Source organism: Pempheris klunzingeri, chromosome 7 (genome assembly GCF_042242105.1).
Source record: "Pempheris klunzingeri isolate RE-2024b chromosome 7, fPemKlu1.hap1, whole genome shotgun sequence".
Taxonomy (NCBI): Eukaryota; Metazoa; Chordata; class Actinopteri; order Acropomatiformes; family Pempheridae; genus Pempheris; species Pempheris klunzingeri.
In genome coordinates, this window is record NC_092018.1 from 21,457,139 (window position 1) to 21,473,284 (window position 16,146).

At 44.3% G+C, this 16,146-nt stretch overlaps 1 protein-coding gene across 1 annotated transcript; it reads right to left on the minus strand.

Moving 5' to 3' along the window:
• Positions 1-4,584: 4,584 nt before the first annotated feature.
• Positions 4,585-15,539, minus strand: sfrp1a (secreted frizzled-related protein 1a). Its single transcript, XM_070834425.1, has 3 exons — positions 14,744-15,539; positions 12,189-12,269; positions 4,585-6,217 (listed from the first exon to the last, which is right to left on the minus strand). Exons 1-3 carry the CDS (start codon positions 15,264-15,266, stop codon positions 5,892-5,894), a joined length of 930 nt encoding a protein of 309 aa, XP_070690526.1. The 5' UTR covers positions 15,267-15,539; the 3' UTR covers positions 4,585-5,891.
• Positions 15,540-16,146: the final 607 nt, after the last annotated feature.

Below are 16,146 nucleotides of genomic sequence, written 5' to 3' on the forward strand. Positions count from 1 at the left end.
CAAATATTTGCACTATAAGTCTTAATAACACTTTATTGTTTCCTCCTGTTAATGTGAGGATGTGGAGCTGCATCTTAAATAGACAGTGGTGTCCAAAGGTTCTCCAGATGTGTCTTTGAAGCACAGAGGCGAGAGAGAGGTAAGCAGAGTCTCCTCTGTTGTGGAGTTATTAGTCACAGACAACATTCACTGTGATCTCCCAGAACACAGGGGAACGTCTCTGGGAAGTAGTTCTCTGAAATGGTGGGCTGCTGAAGGCTTTTGCAGAAAGTGTTGCAACACTTGTAAATAGTGTAAAAAAAAAAAACATCTGTAGGATTTAAAGTTCTAATAGTTGTGGATAAGACATGCATTAAAACTTCTAAAAGTAATGAGATAAAAGACATTCAAATGCTTTAAAAGTTTTCTTTTCAATTTCTCAACATCTCAGGCCAAAACAAAAGTACGTAGAATTAAATGTACATAAAAGTATATGTAATAATTCTATTGCTTTGTCAGTGTGAAATATTGAGTGGAGCAGCCTTGAGGATAATAACTTTAATGCTGTCAGTAGGATTTATATTATAACATTTAACCTTAGCTGAGACAGAGATGTTGATTCAGCCTCACACTGTGTGCATGAAGCTGCTGTTGGACTGGATTGTGTTTTACTATGCCGGTGTCATTTGAATTTGTTTTGGTTTTCCATATTTAGCATGTCATTTCGCATTGATCACTTAGTATTTGGAGCTACATTTCTATATATCTTTTACCAGCTGTGTAATACACAATATACTGTAAAGGCAGTGTAGTTTTTCATCAGGCCAAAGGGTTTTGATTAAATAGAGGCACATTTCGGAAGGTTGTGTTGCCTCTATAACTGAGAACTCTCTATCCAGACGGACTCTCCAGTTGTTAACTTAGTAGCATGTCATCACACAGACTGAAATCAAGTCTGTGGTAGTAATATTGGAGGGATAATTAAATACTCTCCTAGCCTCTGACGTGGAACCAATCAACATAGTATTTCATCAGCTTTGTCAATTTGAGGTTTTTAGTGAGATGATGGATCCAACAGGATGTTTTCTGCAGATCGACTCTTAATAGGACAAAGCTGGTTCTTGGCCCCGGGATTTCTGGGGCTCTTTTGAAGGCAGCTGAAGTAATGATTAGAAAGCAAAGTCCACATCTGAGATGTATTTTCCAATACCAAAGCCATTACTGGAACCAGATGGCCAAGATGCTGGTCTGTTTGATACTTCCTGGTTTTTAACAAGCCTTTTTATTGACAGAATGGTTTCATGTTTTGTTGTTTACGCATGTTGTACTGACATGATGGATTTCAGCTCATAAAAGTATTTACATTAAAATGTTTGTCATCGAGTTACTCAAAACTATGTTTCTTGCTCACAGAAAACACAAGCTGCCTCTTTCAGTGATTTGGTTTCTGTACACATTGTTACTGTTCATGAATCAAATCGAATGGCATGAGAACATCAGGCCTGTTCAGCGTGGACACATATCCATCCGCACAGGCTTAGTGAAGAACCACCATTGAAATATGAGTTGATTAAAGAGCGCTGCCCTTTGGTTAAGAAACCATGAAAGTTCACCGTCAGCATGAGCTGCTAATTATGTAGATGTCAGGATGAGCATACATAACACACACATACCGTCACACCAGCAGCCTGTGAAACCACAATGGACCTGAAGACACCCAGATAAGAATTTATCATCATCAGAGGGATTGGGAGACATCCTTCAGTGTGAAGATCTGGCAACGACCTGCTTTATCTTTCCAAACAGTGTGAAATTGTTAGTTTGGCATGAAAGTGCACTCTGACATGATTGTCAGAGCGTTACCTGATTGTCTTGGCACTTCACACTCTAATACTCCATTTTGTTTTAACAGCATCACACATCATGTGCAAAAGACTGAAATGATATCAATCAATCAATGAAGAACTTTTTATATTTAGGCTGTATTTTCTCCTATTCAAGTGGAGAATCAATATATTCATTCATTCATTCATTTGAACCTCGCGTACACTTTAGTTAATGGATATGATTGATGTTCTTTCATGAATGACTGAAGCAGCTGCAATGGGAAGCCTATGTTTGTTATGATCTTGAGTTTAGTTATTGTCTCGTCTCTTGTCACTTCCGGTTTTATTTTGAAATTCCCTGTCCTCCTCTCGTTTCAGACTTCCTGTCCTTATTTGTCTTTATTTTAAGTTTATTTTGATATTTTTGAGTCGTGCGTGTGGGTTCTGGTTCTGTTCGCCTCCTGGCATAACAATGTTTCTATTAGTTTGTGATATTTTGATTAAATATACATTTGTTTTAGCACACGACACGTGTTATGTAAGCCCCATAATAACTGAAATATTTGGAATTAATCAGGTCACTAGTAAGTACCTCATCCACAGCCGTAACTCTTTGGAGACCTGAGGCTCTGGGCCTCTGAGCCATTTTCCTGCTTTGCCTGTTGGCTAATCCAGCCTAGCATTTGCGGCTCTGTGAAGATTTACTTCACCGCATTGCTGCTTTCATTAGGAGTTCTTTGGATTCTGTGCTAATATGCATGTTAATGTTAACGTAAATGGGCCTTCAAAGTGCTCTCTGAAATTAGACCTGGAAACCTTGACCTCAGTTCATGTTTGAAGGCTTATAGTTCAGCATCATAAGGGGTTACACACATGGGACCAACTGTTTTAGAGAGCTCTTTACAAAAAAAAAAAACAATTCTCCAGAACTGCACCATGCAATTTAATGCAAACCAGCATCACGTTTGTAGTTCTCAGTTTAGGGTTGCAAATAGGGTCATAAAAATAAATGATAAAAAGAGCCAGCTCCGTCTGTGGCTGCCCCCTGGACTCCATAGAGGAGGATCTTGGCCAAACTGTCCACCGTCATGGACAACACCTCCCACTCTCTGCATCAGACTGTGGGGGCCTTAAGCAGCTCCTTCAGAGAAAGACTCGTACACCCCAGGTGTAAGAAGGAGCGCCTCCACAGGTCCTTCATTCCGACTGCAGTCAGACTGTACAATGCTGCACTATAACCTGCTGCACCAACCACAACCACAACCACTACTAAATGCACTGTATTATTACTCAACCAATCCATGGACAACTGTGCAATAATCCATATAATGTTTCCATCCCATCCCACCCTGTTGTTGTTTCTTTATAATTATTGTGTATATAATCTTCTTTTGTGTATATAAGGCTTTTCTGTATATATTATGTTTATTTAATTTTCTCTTTCTTTGATTGTGTGCTTTATGTCTGTTCTTTGCGCTGCAATAACAGCAAACTTTCCCCACTGCAGGATCAATAAAAAGCTTTATCATTATATATGCTGAATAAATCACATATCAATCAATCTTTATTTATATAGCGCCAATTCATAACAGTATTATCTCAAGACGCTTTCCATAAAGAGCAGCTCAGACCAAACTCTTTAATTAGAGAGAGACCCAACGATTCAGGAATTCAACATTAAGGATTCAAGAATCCCCACATGAGCAAGCTTTAGATATCTAGTACATACTCCAGCTACACAGCCCCCCTGCTCCAACCTGTCCCTCACAGCACACTCCAGGTGAGGAACCAGCTCAGGACGATAGTGACGAAGAAGGCTGCGGGTCCAAATGGCATCAGCTCCGGGCTTCTGAAGTCTTGTGCAGACCAGCTGTGCAGGATTGTGGAACATATCTTCAACTTGAGCCTGAAGCTGGGGAGGGTGCCACAGCTGTGGAAAACATCCTGCATGGTACCTGTCCCCAAGACTCCACACCTCCGGGAACTTTGGGGCCCTGCAGGGAATGGTCCTGGCTCCATTTCTCTTCATCCTTTACACTGCAGACAACTCACACACCTGTCTCCTGTAAAAGTTCTCTGATGATTCGGCCATCATTTCAGCCTTTCATCTCCACTGGTGGTGATGGAGATGAAAGGTGAGTACAGGGAGTACAGAGAACTAATGCAGGAATTTGTGGAGATTGGGACATCTTACAAGTACCTGGGTGTTCACCTGAACAATAAACTTGACTGGACTGACAATTCAAATGCACTTTAAAGGAAAGGGCAGAGCAGACTCTACCTGCTCAGGAGGCTCAGGACTTTTGGAGTGCTTAGGACCTTCTACTACTCTGTTGTGGCATCACCCATCTTATATGGAGTGGTCTGCTGGGGGAACAGCATCGCAGCTGTGGACTGGAGGAGACTGGACAAGTTCATCAAGAAGGCCAGCTCTGACCTGGGTCGCCCCCACGACCCAGTGGAGGTGGTGGGAGAGAGGAGATGATGGCAAAGCTGTCATCCGTGAGACGGAATGACTCCCACACCCCATGAAGGACACACTGACATCACTGGAGAGCTCCTTCAGCAACAAACTCCTCCACCCTCAGTGGATTGCAGGTCCTTCCTTCTAGCAGCTGTCAGACTCTACAAGCAGCACTGCTCCCAGTAGACCACACTGCACCAAAACTGACAAGACAGAGTGGAAAACCAAAAAGGTCGAGTCGAGCCGAGTAGGTACTGGTGGAAAAGCTCCATAAATAAATCCATAAAAGAAGACCAAATAATATCACAGACACAATTCAGTTTTTCATATTTATGTAAAATTTGTATGTACATGTAATAGGCAGTAATGCACTGCTCACATTCAGATCTGAAACAAAATAGTGCTAAAACAGACCAGCGACACTTGAGCAAAATAAACCAGAACACAGTCAGAAATATTTGCACTTTGAAACATGTATGAATACATGACCGATGAATACTGATTACTGCAGGTAGATTGGATGTAAAGAGACAGACAGCCAAAGGTCAGCTGACAACACACAACAAGGAATTCAAGAAATCATGAAATTTGCCACACAGGCCTACATGTTATCTTCTGATGGTGGTTATGATTCTCTTCAAGTTTTTCAAGTAACAGAAAAAATGGAACAATGAAATGAAAATATGAAAGTGATCATAATGATTGGTAGTGCAGTTTGGAACAACAATCAGCTGACAGCAGCACTCTCTCAAACATCTGCCAATAAGTTATTCAATAGGACCAATACATGGAGCTGGTGTGTGGTTTTTAAGCTCCAAATACCTGCAACTGCTGATTCTCTAGTCGTTCTGTAATCATTGATTATATGATTTATCACTATGCACTCAGAATGAGAGATTCAAAGGAATAGTTTTTCTTGCTGAGACTCAGATAAGATATTCACCAGTTTCAGGTTTGTATGCTTGTATGAAGCTAGGACGGACACATGGTTAGCCTGCATCCACAGAAAACTGACCACCAGCACCTCTAAAACTCACTAATCAATACAGTCCGTTTCATTTGTTTAATCTGTACAAAAAGAAAATGGAAAAACAACAGTTTATGGTTTTCACATTTGGGCATACATTGTGACAAGCTAGCTGCCCCCCCCCTGCTTCCAGTCTTTCTGTTAAGCTAAGCTTAGCTAACCAGCCTCTGGTCCCAGCTTCATAGGCACCATGCAACCATATGAGTGGTATCAATCTTCTCATTTAACGCTCAGTAATAAAGCAAAGTTGTATTTGCCAAAATGTCAAACTATTCCTTTGAGCAAAATCCGCTATTCTATCTATTGTAATGTAAGAGTGTAACAAAGTATCTACATACGTATAGTGGAAATGATTTCACTGAGGAGGGGCTTTTACTACAATGTCCTTTTCTGAAGCAGAAGAAAAAGGGAAACCCAACCTTCTTTTGTGGCGTTGTTACTCACCATGCTCAACTAAAACTTTCAAAGTACATCTGTAATTATACAAAGTTATATAGATGTATAAACAGGTTGATAGAAAGCAAAGTTTGGGATTTTAATGCTTGTGCAAGTTCATATGTGGATGAGATGCGACCAAAGGCGGATGGAGGCCGTGTTATTTGAAGACGTTCTCGAAGGCAGGACATTTGTAGGTCTTGAGTTTCTTGATGGCCTTTTTGAACTCTTTGCTGGACTTGTCCCATTTATGGATGCCTGTGAGGAGGTACTGCTTATCCACTTTGCGGCCCATGATAAGATACTGGTTTCCCAGGTTGTCCAGCTGCTGGCAGGGGCAGTCCGCGCCGTTCTTCAGGTACAACACCAGTGTCTTCATGTCCTTCTTCTTCAGGTTCCCTTGTTTCAACATCTTCTTCCTCTTCTGTAGGATAACCTTGCGGTCCATGTTTTCTCGCTTCACCTCCTTGATCTTGGACTTGAAAGCTGTCGGGTGGAAAAAAAAACAGTTAACGTGTGCTTAAATGTACGTTTCAGTACAAAACCTTTGGGTCTAAACAAACTGATGTCTATAGAGGCTGCTTGTTATTGTTTTACGTGTACAAAAGGCCAGGTTTTATTGAAAACAAGACTAAACAAGTCCAACTAATACTTGGTGAAATGTATAACCTACAATTTCCACAATGAAATTAATGTAATATAATTGATAGTTTATACAAAAAACAGCCCATAATACGTCATACTGTTTGCACCCTTCGTGCAAAAAATGTACCTAGGGGTGCACAAGGGTTAACATAGTAAAGGACACCATTTTGATGACTAAAAAGTAAAACATGGATTTTATATCACTGCCTTTTAGTAAAAATGAGATAGTAATTGTTGCCATATGACACCATGCAATAGAGAGTTAGGCAGGGTTGACCAGTACGGATGAAATTCTATATCTATATGTAATTTCATATCTATATAAATTGTGATATGAAACATTTTCACTAAGACGGACGATGGATTCAATAACCAGAAATGAATGTCTGTTTTTATCAAAGTTCTGTATCAAAGTATTTCACCACAAAAATCACAGAGAAATCCAACATTGTTAGAAGGCAGTTCTGATTTGTAGCCTAACACACCCAGATGCATTTCAGGATGTAAAGTGGATGACAAACTCTCTCACGGGAGACACGTGAATATCATCTGACACAATGTGTCACCCGCCCCTACACTGTCATGTAAAGTCTTTGTTATGGTCATGTGGCCTGATTGCATAATGACAATATTGGCTCATTTTTTTAATTCATTAATTTTCATTTTTTGGTCTCTTTAATCTCTTAAGAACTGTGAGCAGCAACAGTTGAGACCTGAACCTCAAACATACAGAATATTTCACAGTTCTATATTGCAGCCTCCTGTCACCTGGTGGTCACATACTCAGGCCAGATACCAAGAGGCCTGTGGGGCATCCAAGACCAAAGTAAACACAAAGACAAAATATCATGTGTGTTTAACAAAGGAAGATCACTTATCTTGTGTAGTGACCTTAGACATATACTCTCAGTTGAATTTTGAAAGCAGTGAAAATGTCTGGTCAGGATTAGCAGTTGCTTGCAACAGTGAATCTGTGCACTCCTTTTCTTTTGGCTTTTCTGCTTCTTCTAAATCTGCGGCTGTTTTTCAGGGTGACCATAATCCTCCTGATCTTTCACTGCACTCTATTTAACCTTCTAATCTCTCTTGTCTCCTCCGGGTTGCCCTCTGAAACAGAGCACGAGTCAGACTTTGGTGGTCCAAATCTGCGTACGCCTGCACGCACCACGTCCTCTCGTGTTCCTCTAACATATAGTGAGGTGTGTGTGTGTGTGTGTGATGCAGACGATCTTGTGACCCGGCAACACGAGGGAAAGAAAAGTGCAGCGTGCAATGTCCAATCTAACTACCAGAGCCGGTGTCGAGGAAAATCACTGGGTCATGTCGGAGATGAAGTCTTGTGACCTGTGGTGCAGAGAGCCTGATGGAGCGTGAATCATTTTCACACTCCAGCAAAGATCTGAGCTGATAAAATTCTTTTTCTCCACCGTTTAAACTCCAAATCCCTTTTGACTCACTTTTAACACAATCGCTCTTGACTTACAAACCAGATTTGGCATTTTAAGAAACTTCCAAATGTTTCATCTCATCCTTTGCACCTCCATCTCCCCGTATTAGTTAAGTGTTAAAGAAGAGTCGCCCTGTTTTTCCCAGTATTAAGAGTGCACATGGTAGGGATTAAGACTTTTATCCTCTGTCTCTAGTCTCTCAAGCGGTCTCTGTGAGGAGGCTTAGTGTTCACTGAAATCAAAATGGGCAGCGTTCATAATTAGTGAGTCACAGAAGAGAAGGCCTGGCCCACCGCTGAAAGGACTTCATGTCGAGAAATCCTCCATCCTCGATAATCCTTTGGCGCTATGAACTTTCTTTGCACCTCCAGTTGTCTTAATCTCTCCAGCAGCAGTGTACAGCAAGAATGGAATCGTTGAACTGCTCGTTAACAACGCTGTCTGCTTTTGCTTACGGCGGGTGAAACTCTCCCTGTATCCACACACAATTAGAATGTGCGACAGAGCAGGGGGATGTTGCAACTACTAGTTTGACTGTAACATGAATCCACGCTGGAGGTGGTCTGCATCTCTTTGCTCCTACAGTCTGTGAAGCTCAGTGAGCTGCCAGTGTTTCCATCACCACACAAAGGAACTGTTCTGAGAGAATAAAAAGGACTTTGAGTGCTTTAGTTTACTTCAGTATTTCCCCAATAATTCATCTTTCCTTCCCTGTATCTGCTGCAGATAGCAGAAATGGATTCTACACAAAAACATCCGTTCATTATCTATAGCACTCATCCTCAGAGGGTGGTGATGTATAAGATGGCTAACAGAACAGGAACCAGACATAAAACATTGTTCTGTTCCTTGTTTCTACTGCTTTATTGAGTAATTTGGACCTCTTCAGGCCACCAAACATAGAAGAAAAGAAAGCAATCAGTGGACATGTGCAGCCAGTAACGGCGTCAAACTGACACGTGTCAAACGAAAACTGGCAGCAGTTTGGTTTTAGAATGATAAAACCGAGGTATTTCGGTATTCATGTTAACCTGACTGTAAACTTTCAATAATCTCATGTAATGCAGCCTTTTCTGCTGAAACCTGAGCTGCTTCAGAGGCACAGGCAGGACCTGCAGCTCCCGGGGTGTCGTAAACCCAGCAGGAGTGCGAGGACTGCTCCCCAGTCACAATCATGGAAACACAAGCGACCCAATCAACTGGAGTGATCGGTCCTCCTGCACGGGACTTGCCCTGCTCTTTACTGCATCGCCGAAGGAGAGAAGAAAAGCAAAAAGAAAGAAGCAATTTGGCAACAGCAACAAAATGAGGCTGAGGGGAGATTTAACTGGAGGGTGCTGGAGGCTGTCGGGGACAATGACGTCCCGTAAAACCTTAAGCACAGAGATAAATTGTGGTGGGAACAAAGTGTTGAGTGGGATGAGTTGTAAATCTGTTACCAGCTGAGTACCACAAATAGTGTGTGTGTGTGTGTGTGTGTGTGTGTGTGTGTGTGTGTGTGTGTGTGTGTGAGAGAGAGAAAGACTAACAGTGCTGGACAGAGTTACTGGTTAACTAACTGCTGTATTAGTTCCACGAACCTTTCCACCTAAGCCAGAACAATTTCACATCCAACCACCCGCTGCAGCGTTCTCCGCTTTTATCAGGATCAAACTGCACGGAGAAGTCAGATGTGCAGCTGATGGGAAGCATTAATGTGGGGCGTCAAACCATAGAAAGACTGTTATTACAAAAAACAACTTCACACTTAACTTTTACCTTAAGCGAGAACAGACCCTTGACTACTTCCAGTAAGTGAGTTTTCAGTGAAGAAAAATGCTAATTCACTGCCAGGGTGGGGATATTTTACACATGATTGGTCTGTGCGGATTAATAAAGACTTCAGTGCAAGTCACTGATTCATCCCTCAGGCCTCTCCCTGGTTTTCCTCCCCCGTGTTCCATGGAGGAGAGCAAGAAATCTATCATGTCTATTTTATGGTCTTCTCCAAACAGTAACGGCAGGCTCTTCTGCTCCCAAACCGTGTCCGTGCACCTTCAGACAAGTCTAAACTAGCAGAACGCAGTCAGGACAACTAAGACATTAACTCGTGTTTGGCCTCACATGCATTCATAGGTGCAGTTTTCTCCTCAGACCAAAACCGACTTCCAGCATCGTGGAAAAAGCAGCAAACAAATGTTCAGCCCGGCTGGTGATACAGGTGCTGATGCTGTCACTTGTCAGGCTGCGCACTAGTCGTTTGCCCGCTGTAATCTGCTAATAAGCCACACTGACTCACATTCCAGAGGAGATCACTCCCTTGTGGGTTCAAACCTGCAACATAAGCAGCTCAGTGTCTCGTCCTCAGCCTGATAGTGAAACTGTCTGTGTATCCTCACATGTCTGCTGGTTGGGAGGCTTATGACAAGCCAGCAAAACAACATCCATCTCCATCTGAGATGAAACAAGCCGATGATGCCACTCTCCTCTTGGCAACTCGGTGCGCAGACCGAAAGAGGCGAGTCCCGTCGCCGCAGCATAAACAACAAGGCAATTCCTTAAACAAACAGAACTTTAAACTTTTTTCGGAGAACTGCAGAGAAGTCTGTTTCCAATGTGCATCCAGTCTGTGTTTGCTCGGCATGGCACCTGGAATTCAAGCTGCCACAAGCTTTGGTCCAGCCAGCGAAATAAAACATGAAAGCCAAACATCTTGCATCTTGTGTGCATTGTGCACTTATTATTCCAGGAAGTCCTCGTAGCTGCAATTCAGCTGATGTTTGTCTTTTTAATTAAACTCAAGGCTTTCAATGTCTTTTTAAAGCACCAGCCTGGTACAGGCTTCATCAGGCAACATTTCAGACTCAAATGGAGTCCACAACTAAATTAACCACAGCTGATCAAATGCCTCCATCAGCTAAAGACAAATTGTCTTTCCTGCTTCGTTAATTATGTTCTCATTCTGGTTTCTGATTAAATGAATGTGTGAGAGTTACATGTTACATGCATCATTTTATTTTCATGAAAGGTGATCCTTCTCTAAAATGTCCAAGCATTCCTATTTTCTCTAATTCCCTGATATACCTCTCTAAAATATAATATATATATATATATATATATATATATATATATATATATAATAAAATATATAGCATTCCATCCTTCCAGCACGGGAAGAGGCCGACTCTAAAGGCCAGGAAACAGCTACCGAATGGATATGATCATGTCGTGTGGTTGTTAATCTGAAAACGGCCTGTTGTGAACACCACATTAACATATCATCACCTTTGGACTTGATATGGTGAAGTTGTTAGGTGTTTATTTCCATGTCCAGCACTTCCACAGCAAATGACCACCCTTGTGGAGTCACGTTTGTGTTCCATGATGGTGGTCAGTCCAGTCTGTCTCTCTGTTAGCTCTGTGTTTGGTCTCCACCACCTCCTGAGGGACACACCTGGCTCTTTACCTGATAAATGCTTCACTGTTTTTAGAGCCTCTTCTGTGGAAACAGATGCCATAATGAGGGTGGTGAGACACACGGTGAGAGTGAACAAGGAGCTGGGAGCCAGGTTAAAGCTTTGTGAGGTACAAACATCGCCGCTTTAAGATTCAAGCTATCCAAGAAACCTGTCAAACCACTTAAAACAACGTCTGAGGGGATTTAAAGAAATGCCTCCTGTCCCCGAACACTCATCTGCCTACTATGAGCACATACTGTGCTTTCAGCATTTGTCACTTCATCTCACACTAGGCTGCAGAGTTACCGTTGTTCTGTTGTTCTGTGACAAGTATCCCATCATCTTTTATCCATATCAAGGTGTCAAACTGGAGCAAAGTAAGTGTTTGTCATGTCCTCAGTTTATGTATATGAGCAAAGTCAGTGACCGACTGATTTATATATCATTGCATTATTTTATCATTCAGGACTTACACATTTATAGGTGTTAGGTCTTAAATGAAACAAATAGACATTAACTGCATCTTCATGTGGATTATCCTCCATGTGCAGAAGGTGTTCTGCAGCAGTGCCCAGACAGCAGAACAAACATCCCACTTTAGTACTCCGAGGACTTTAATGGCCCCAATTCATTAGTCACAGAACATCATCCCGTACCAAAGCAGACAGGCGGCCTCCTGCTCCTCCGTCTGACCACCGGCCCGAACCAATAACAGGCCGCGTGGGAGCAGACGCATCGTTACATACTTTGTTAGAAATGTAAGGACAGTTTCAAAGCTTGAAAGATAACATAGGATTGATGCAACCTCATGGTGTCCTTCTGATTTCATGGAGGCCTGTGATACATGTCGAGGCGGATCAGAGCGGAGCGTGTGGACAGCGTTTCACATGGTGTGCTGGCGAGCAAGCGTGTTGGGAGGATTCTTACCAAACTCGCTGGCACACATGTGCTCCAGCATGGCATCTGTTTTCATTTCATTGTCACATGGAGGGCAGATGGGAGAGTAACCTGTGGATAAAAGAAGGGACACGTTTGGAAAGCAAGCGGAGAAGAGGCTGAACGTTATAATCAGAAAATGACATCAGAAATTCTGCACATCGCCACCCACGGGGGGATGTGGTTAGGAGAAACAAGAGGGAAACTAAACAGTCATTTCTCATTTGAAATGAAGAGGAGTTACCTACATTCCAACCGAAATGATTTATCCTGTAAATGTGAACACCCAGCTACCCTGAGCCTAACCTCGCCCTGCAGCCAGAGGTCCTGTCTAGTGTCTGGTGTCAGTCGCCTGTCTCTTGGGCTTCGTACGCTCTGATGACCTGACCTCAGTGAGGAATGTCTTCAGCTTTTATAGCCAGCTGTAACTAAGAGCTGCAGTAAACACTCTTCCTCACTCTTTGCTACAGACACAGTCTTCAAAAAGGGATCTTTCCACACTGCTCTACAGCAGAGTGTACGCCCTTAAAGGCAAAAAAAAGAGACGTATTAGAAATGTGGAAGGAATAAATGGTAATGATATTCAATCCAAGCTTAAAGGAATGCTCTGACGTTCCAAAGGAAGGTAATAGCCGGCTAAAAGACAAAAATCCAACTTACGACAAGGAGCCAAAATGTGTTTTTGCCAAAAAGTAATTCAGTCTAGAGGCATATCTGAGAATATTTTCAGTTCTTTCTTATACCTCAAATGATCCCATCGCGCCAAACAGCAGAAGTTTACTTTCCAAACAAACTTGGACCTGCACTGCGATGGCAGAATCTTGCAGCATTTCATTCAGAGCGACTGCATGTCGCAGCGAGGCTTTGGGTCACCGAGCCGAGGGCGAAAAAAAGGGGAAACTAATAGATTTGTCTGCTGCCAGTTGTCCATTACATGTGTTTAACAAAAGCTTGTGAAAGTAACACCCAGGTGGAAAGAAAACAGAGTGTTTACAGAGTCCCCTTTGCCTGTTTGAGCCTGGTTCACCTTTAAATCCATTATGAGCGGCCTGTAGTGAGCGCTGTTAGCTGAGCTCTATTAACAATCATTAAGCTTATTACGCTCCCCACTTTCCAGGTGCTGCTCTAACAACGTCTGTATCCCACTGGATAACAGGAGAGCTCTGAGATCTGTGTGATCTACCAACCCTGTTCCACCATGCAAGTCAGTAACAGCCACCACACACACACACACACACACACACACACACAGGGGGGACCCCACAGATACAGTGAGCACTGTGTAATCACTAGAAGATCCACAGTCTCCCCATTCATGGCGTACATGTTCAGCAGAAAACGTCTTCAAGTGGAGCATTTACAAATAACCCCCCCACCCCCGGCGTAGAGCTGAGCCAGGAGACCGGCAGAGACACTTCACAAAAGAAGTGTTGTGGACCCCCCCGAGCTTTTCTCTCTGGTCCTCTGGTATTTGTCAGCCTGCCCCATTAGGTTAGAGCTGGAAGGTTTTTCTGGTCTATGTCACCCCCCCCCCCTTACTGATGCTCACACAGCACCAACAGGTTTGGGGAATCTCTCGCCCACTTCCCCCCCCCCAGACAGGATGTGGGTCTGCCTTCACTTCAGTGCATTTGACAGTGCTGCTGTGCAGTGCAGTGAAAATGGGAATTAATGGATGCAGGTATTGACTTGTGGCTGCTGGACGTCTCCCCCCCAGCGTTGACCCCCCCCCCGCAGCGTTGTCCTCCAGTTCAGCTAACACCTTGAAATAAATCACTTCCATCTGCTGGACTTTTCAATATCCCAGCTTCAGTCAGTCAGCTGCAGGCAGCTCTACACTTTGTACACAGGACAGACAGACAGGGCTGTGGGGGGGGGTTACATTGTTAGAAGGGGCTCACAGCTGATCCCCCCCCCCCAAAAGGTTGTATTTGACTTGTTTGTGTTGGGATTTGCATCTGAAAACACACCTTCACCCCTGAAACAACATTGGGGAGCCCATTTAAGAGCACGGGTGTCGGCGGTGACGCGGCAGCAAACTGTGGCTGTTTGCTTTCTCACTCAGCTGCTTTCTGATGGTGGGGGGGGGGACGTGAACAATCCCAAATGGCTGCACTGAAGCCGATTCCAGATAACAGAGATACAATGAAGTGCGACCAGATTTATAAAGAGATTCATCTGCTGAGTCAATTATAGAGGGGGGGGGGGGGGGGATCTGCTGGTTTTCCTGTTTTCTGTCTCAACACCACAGATGTCTGGTCTGGTAGTCACATCATCCTCAGCTCTGGGGGGTGGGGGGGGGCGCAGGGGGCAGGTCCTCTGCACTTTTCAGACAATTAGGAGCTTTTAGTGACTTTTAGTATTCAGTATTTTCAGTTCCTGGCTTTGAAGCACATTAACACCTGGATGGAATTAAATTTGTGTGCTCAGATTTCTCTAAAAGGGGGGGCTGGGGGGGGTATTTCACATCCACACATTGGACCACAGCATGCACACCTTGCTAGTTTGACAAACGTGAACATGCAGCAGTGGAGAGGCTGACTGACCTGTGGGCTTGGTGGCCTCGGTCGCGTTGGGCTGCGTCATGGCGATGCACACGTCGTCTTGGGGAAACTTGTCACAGGTGAGCATCTCCGGCCAGGGGAAGCCGAAGGCCTCCATGATGGGGGTGCAGCCGTCCCGCACGGCCTCGCACAGCCAGCGGCACGGGTAGATGGGCCGCTCCAGGCACACGGGCGCAAAGAGCGAGCAGAGGAAGACCTGCGTGCCCGGGTGGCAGCTCTTGTGCACCAGCGGCACCCAGCTGCTGGCCTGCTGCTTCACCTCGGCCATGGTCTCGTGCTCCAGGAGGTTGGGCAGCAGCATCTGGTTGTAGCCCACGTTGTGGCACAGCCGCAGGTCGTCCGGGATGTCCACGCACTGGGGAGGCTTGCCGTAGCTGCGCCCGCCGTTGTACGCGTCCGACTTCCAGCTGAGGTACTCGTATTCTGACGCCGTGCACGCGGACATGAGCGCCACTGTGAGCGCCAGCCGGATCATCCTCCAGGAGGACTCAGGAGCGGACCTCATGGTTCTTGTTGCAGCAGTTAAACGAAGTCAGCGCAGCTCAGAGCGGCTCGGAGGGCGACTTCATGAAGAAACTCCGCGTGAGAACAGAGAGAAAAAGCAGAGAAACGCGTCAAAGCTGCTGACTTTCCGCTCTGGGTGAAGCCCACAGGCAGTCTCCTCTGGTGCGTGTGGCTCCTGCGGGAGTTTGGGGGGGTAGAGCCTCTGCCTGAGCCGGGCCTGGAAACAAGAGGAGACTGTAAGTGCGCTTCGGCCAATCGGAGTGCGTCTGCGCCTTTTGGCACTCTGCTGTCAGTCAAAAAGCTTAATTACCCAGTGCGTAACCCCCCCCCCATCGGCACGCACTTCTGTTGCCCAAACTAACCACCATGTAATAAAGTATCCCAGTAACGAAGGGAATGTATGATGTTTGATAGAAACCTGGAATTGTGGGTTGTGCCTGAGTTGTAATGGAAGCCGTTCAAAATAAAAGTGTGTTACGGACTCCTTGTTTGTTTTGCTTTCATCCCTGGTCCCAGATGATGATTAATCCCACTGAGCTGAGCATCATGTCCCCAGAGGGCTGTTACACAAACTCCTTTCCACAAACCACCAAGCTGTGGTGATTTAGCTGGAAACCACGGATCTCCTGCTGCTTTATTATTGTGTTTGAAAACGTAAGAAAATGTAAAGTAACATCACTACAGACAATATAAAAATGGTTTTTACATTGCTTTAAAAAAGTGGGAACCATCTTTGTTTGGATTAGTGAAAAGAGGAGCAACTGTGGAGATCCGTGGGAAATGCTCTTGATCTTACAGCCGATGGAATATTTTTTCACCCAGATCATTCAAAGAGCCTTTGAGGGTTCTGGATTTGCCTCCAGAGCTGCAGGAAGTTGTGT

Bases quoted from the DNA above. Each gene is read 5' to 3' on its own strand.
- sfrp1a (XM_070834425.1), bottom strand. From the start codon at position 15,266: ATGAGGTCCGCTCCTGAGTCCTCCTGGAGGATGATCCGGCTGGCGCTC. The intron at 12,270-14,743 runs GTCAGTCAGCCT...TTTTATCCACAG, and splicing joins CGAGGCCACCAAGCCCACAG to GTTACTCTCCCATCTGCCCT. The intron at 6,218-12,188 runs GTAAGAATCCTC...TCCACCCGACAG, and splicing joins CATGTGTGCCAGCGAGTTTG to CTTTCAAGTCCAAGATCAAG.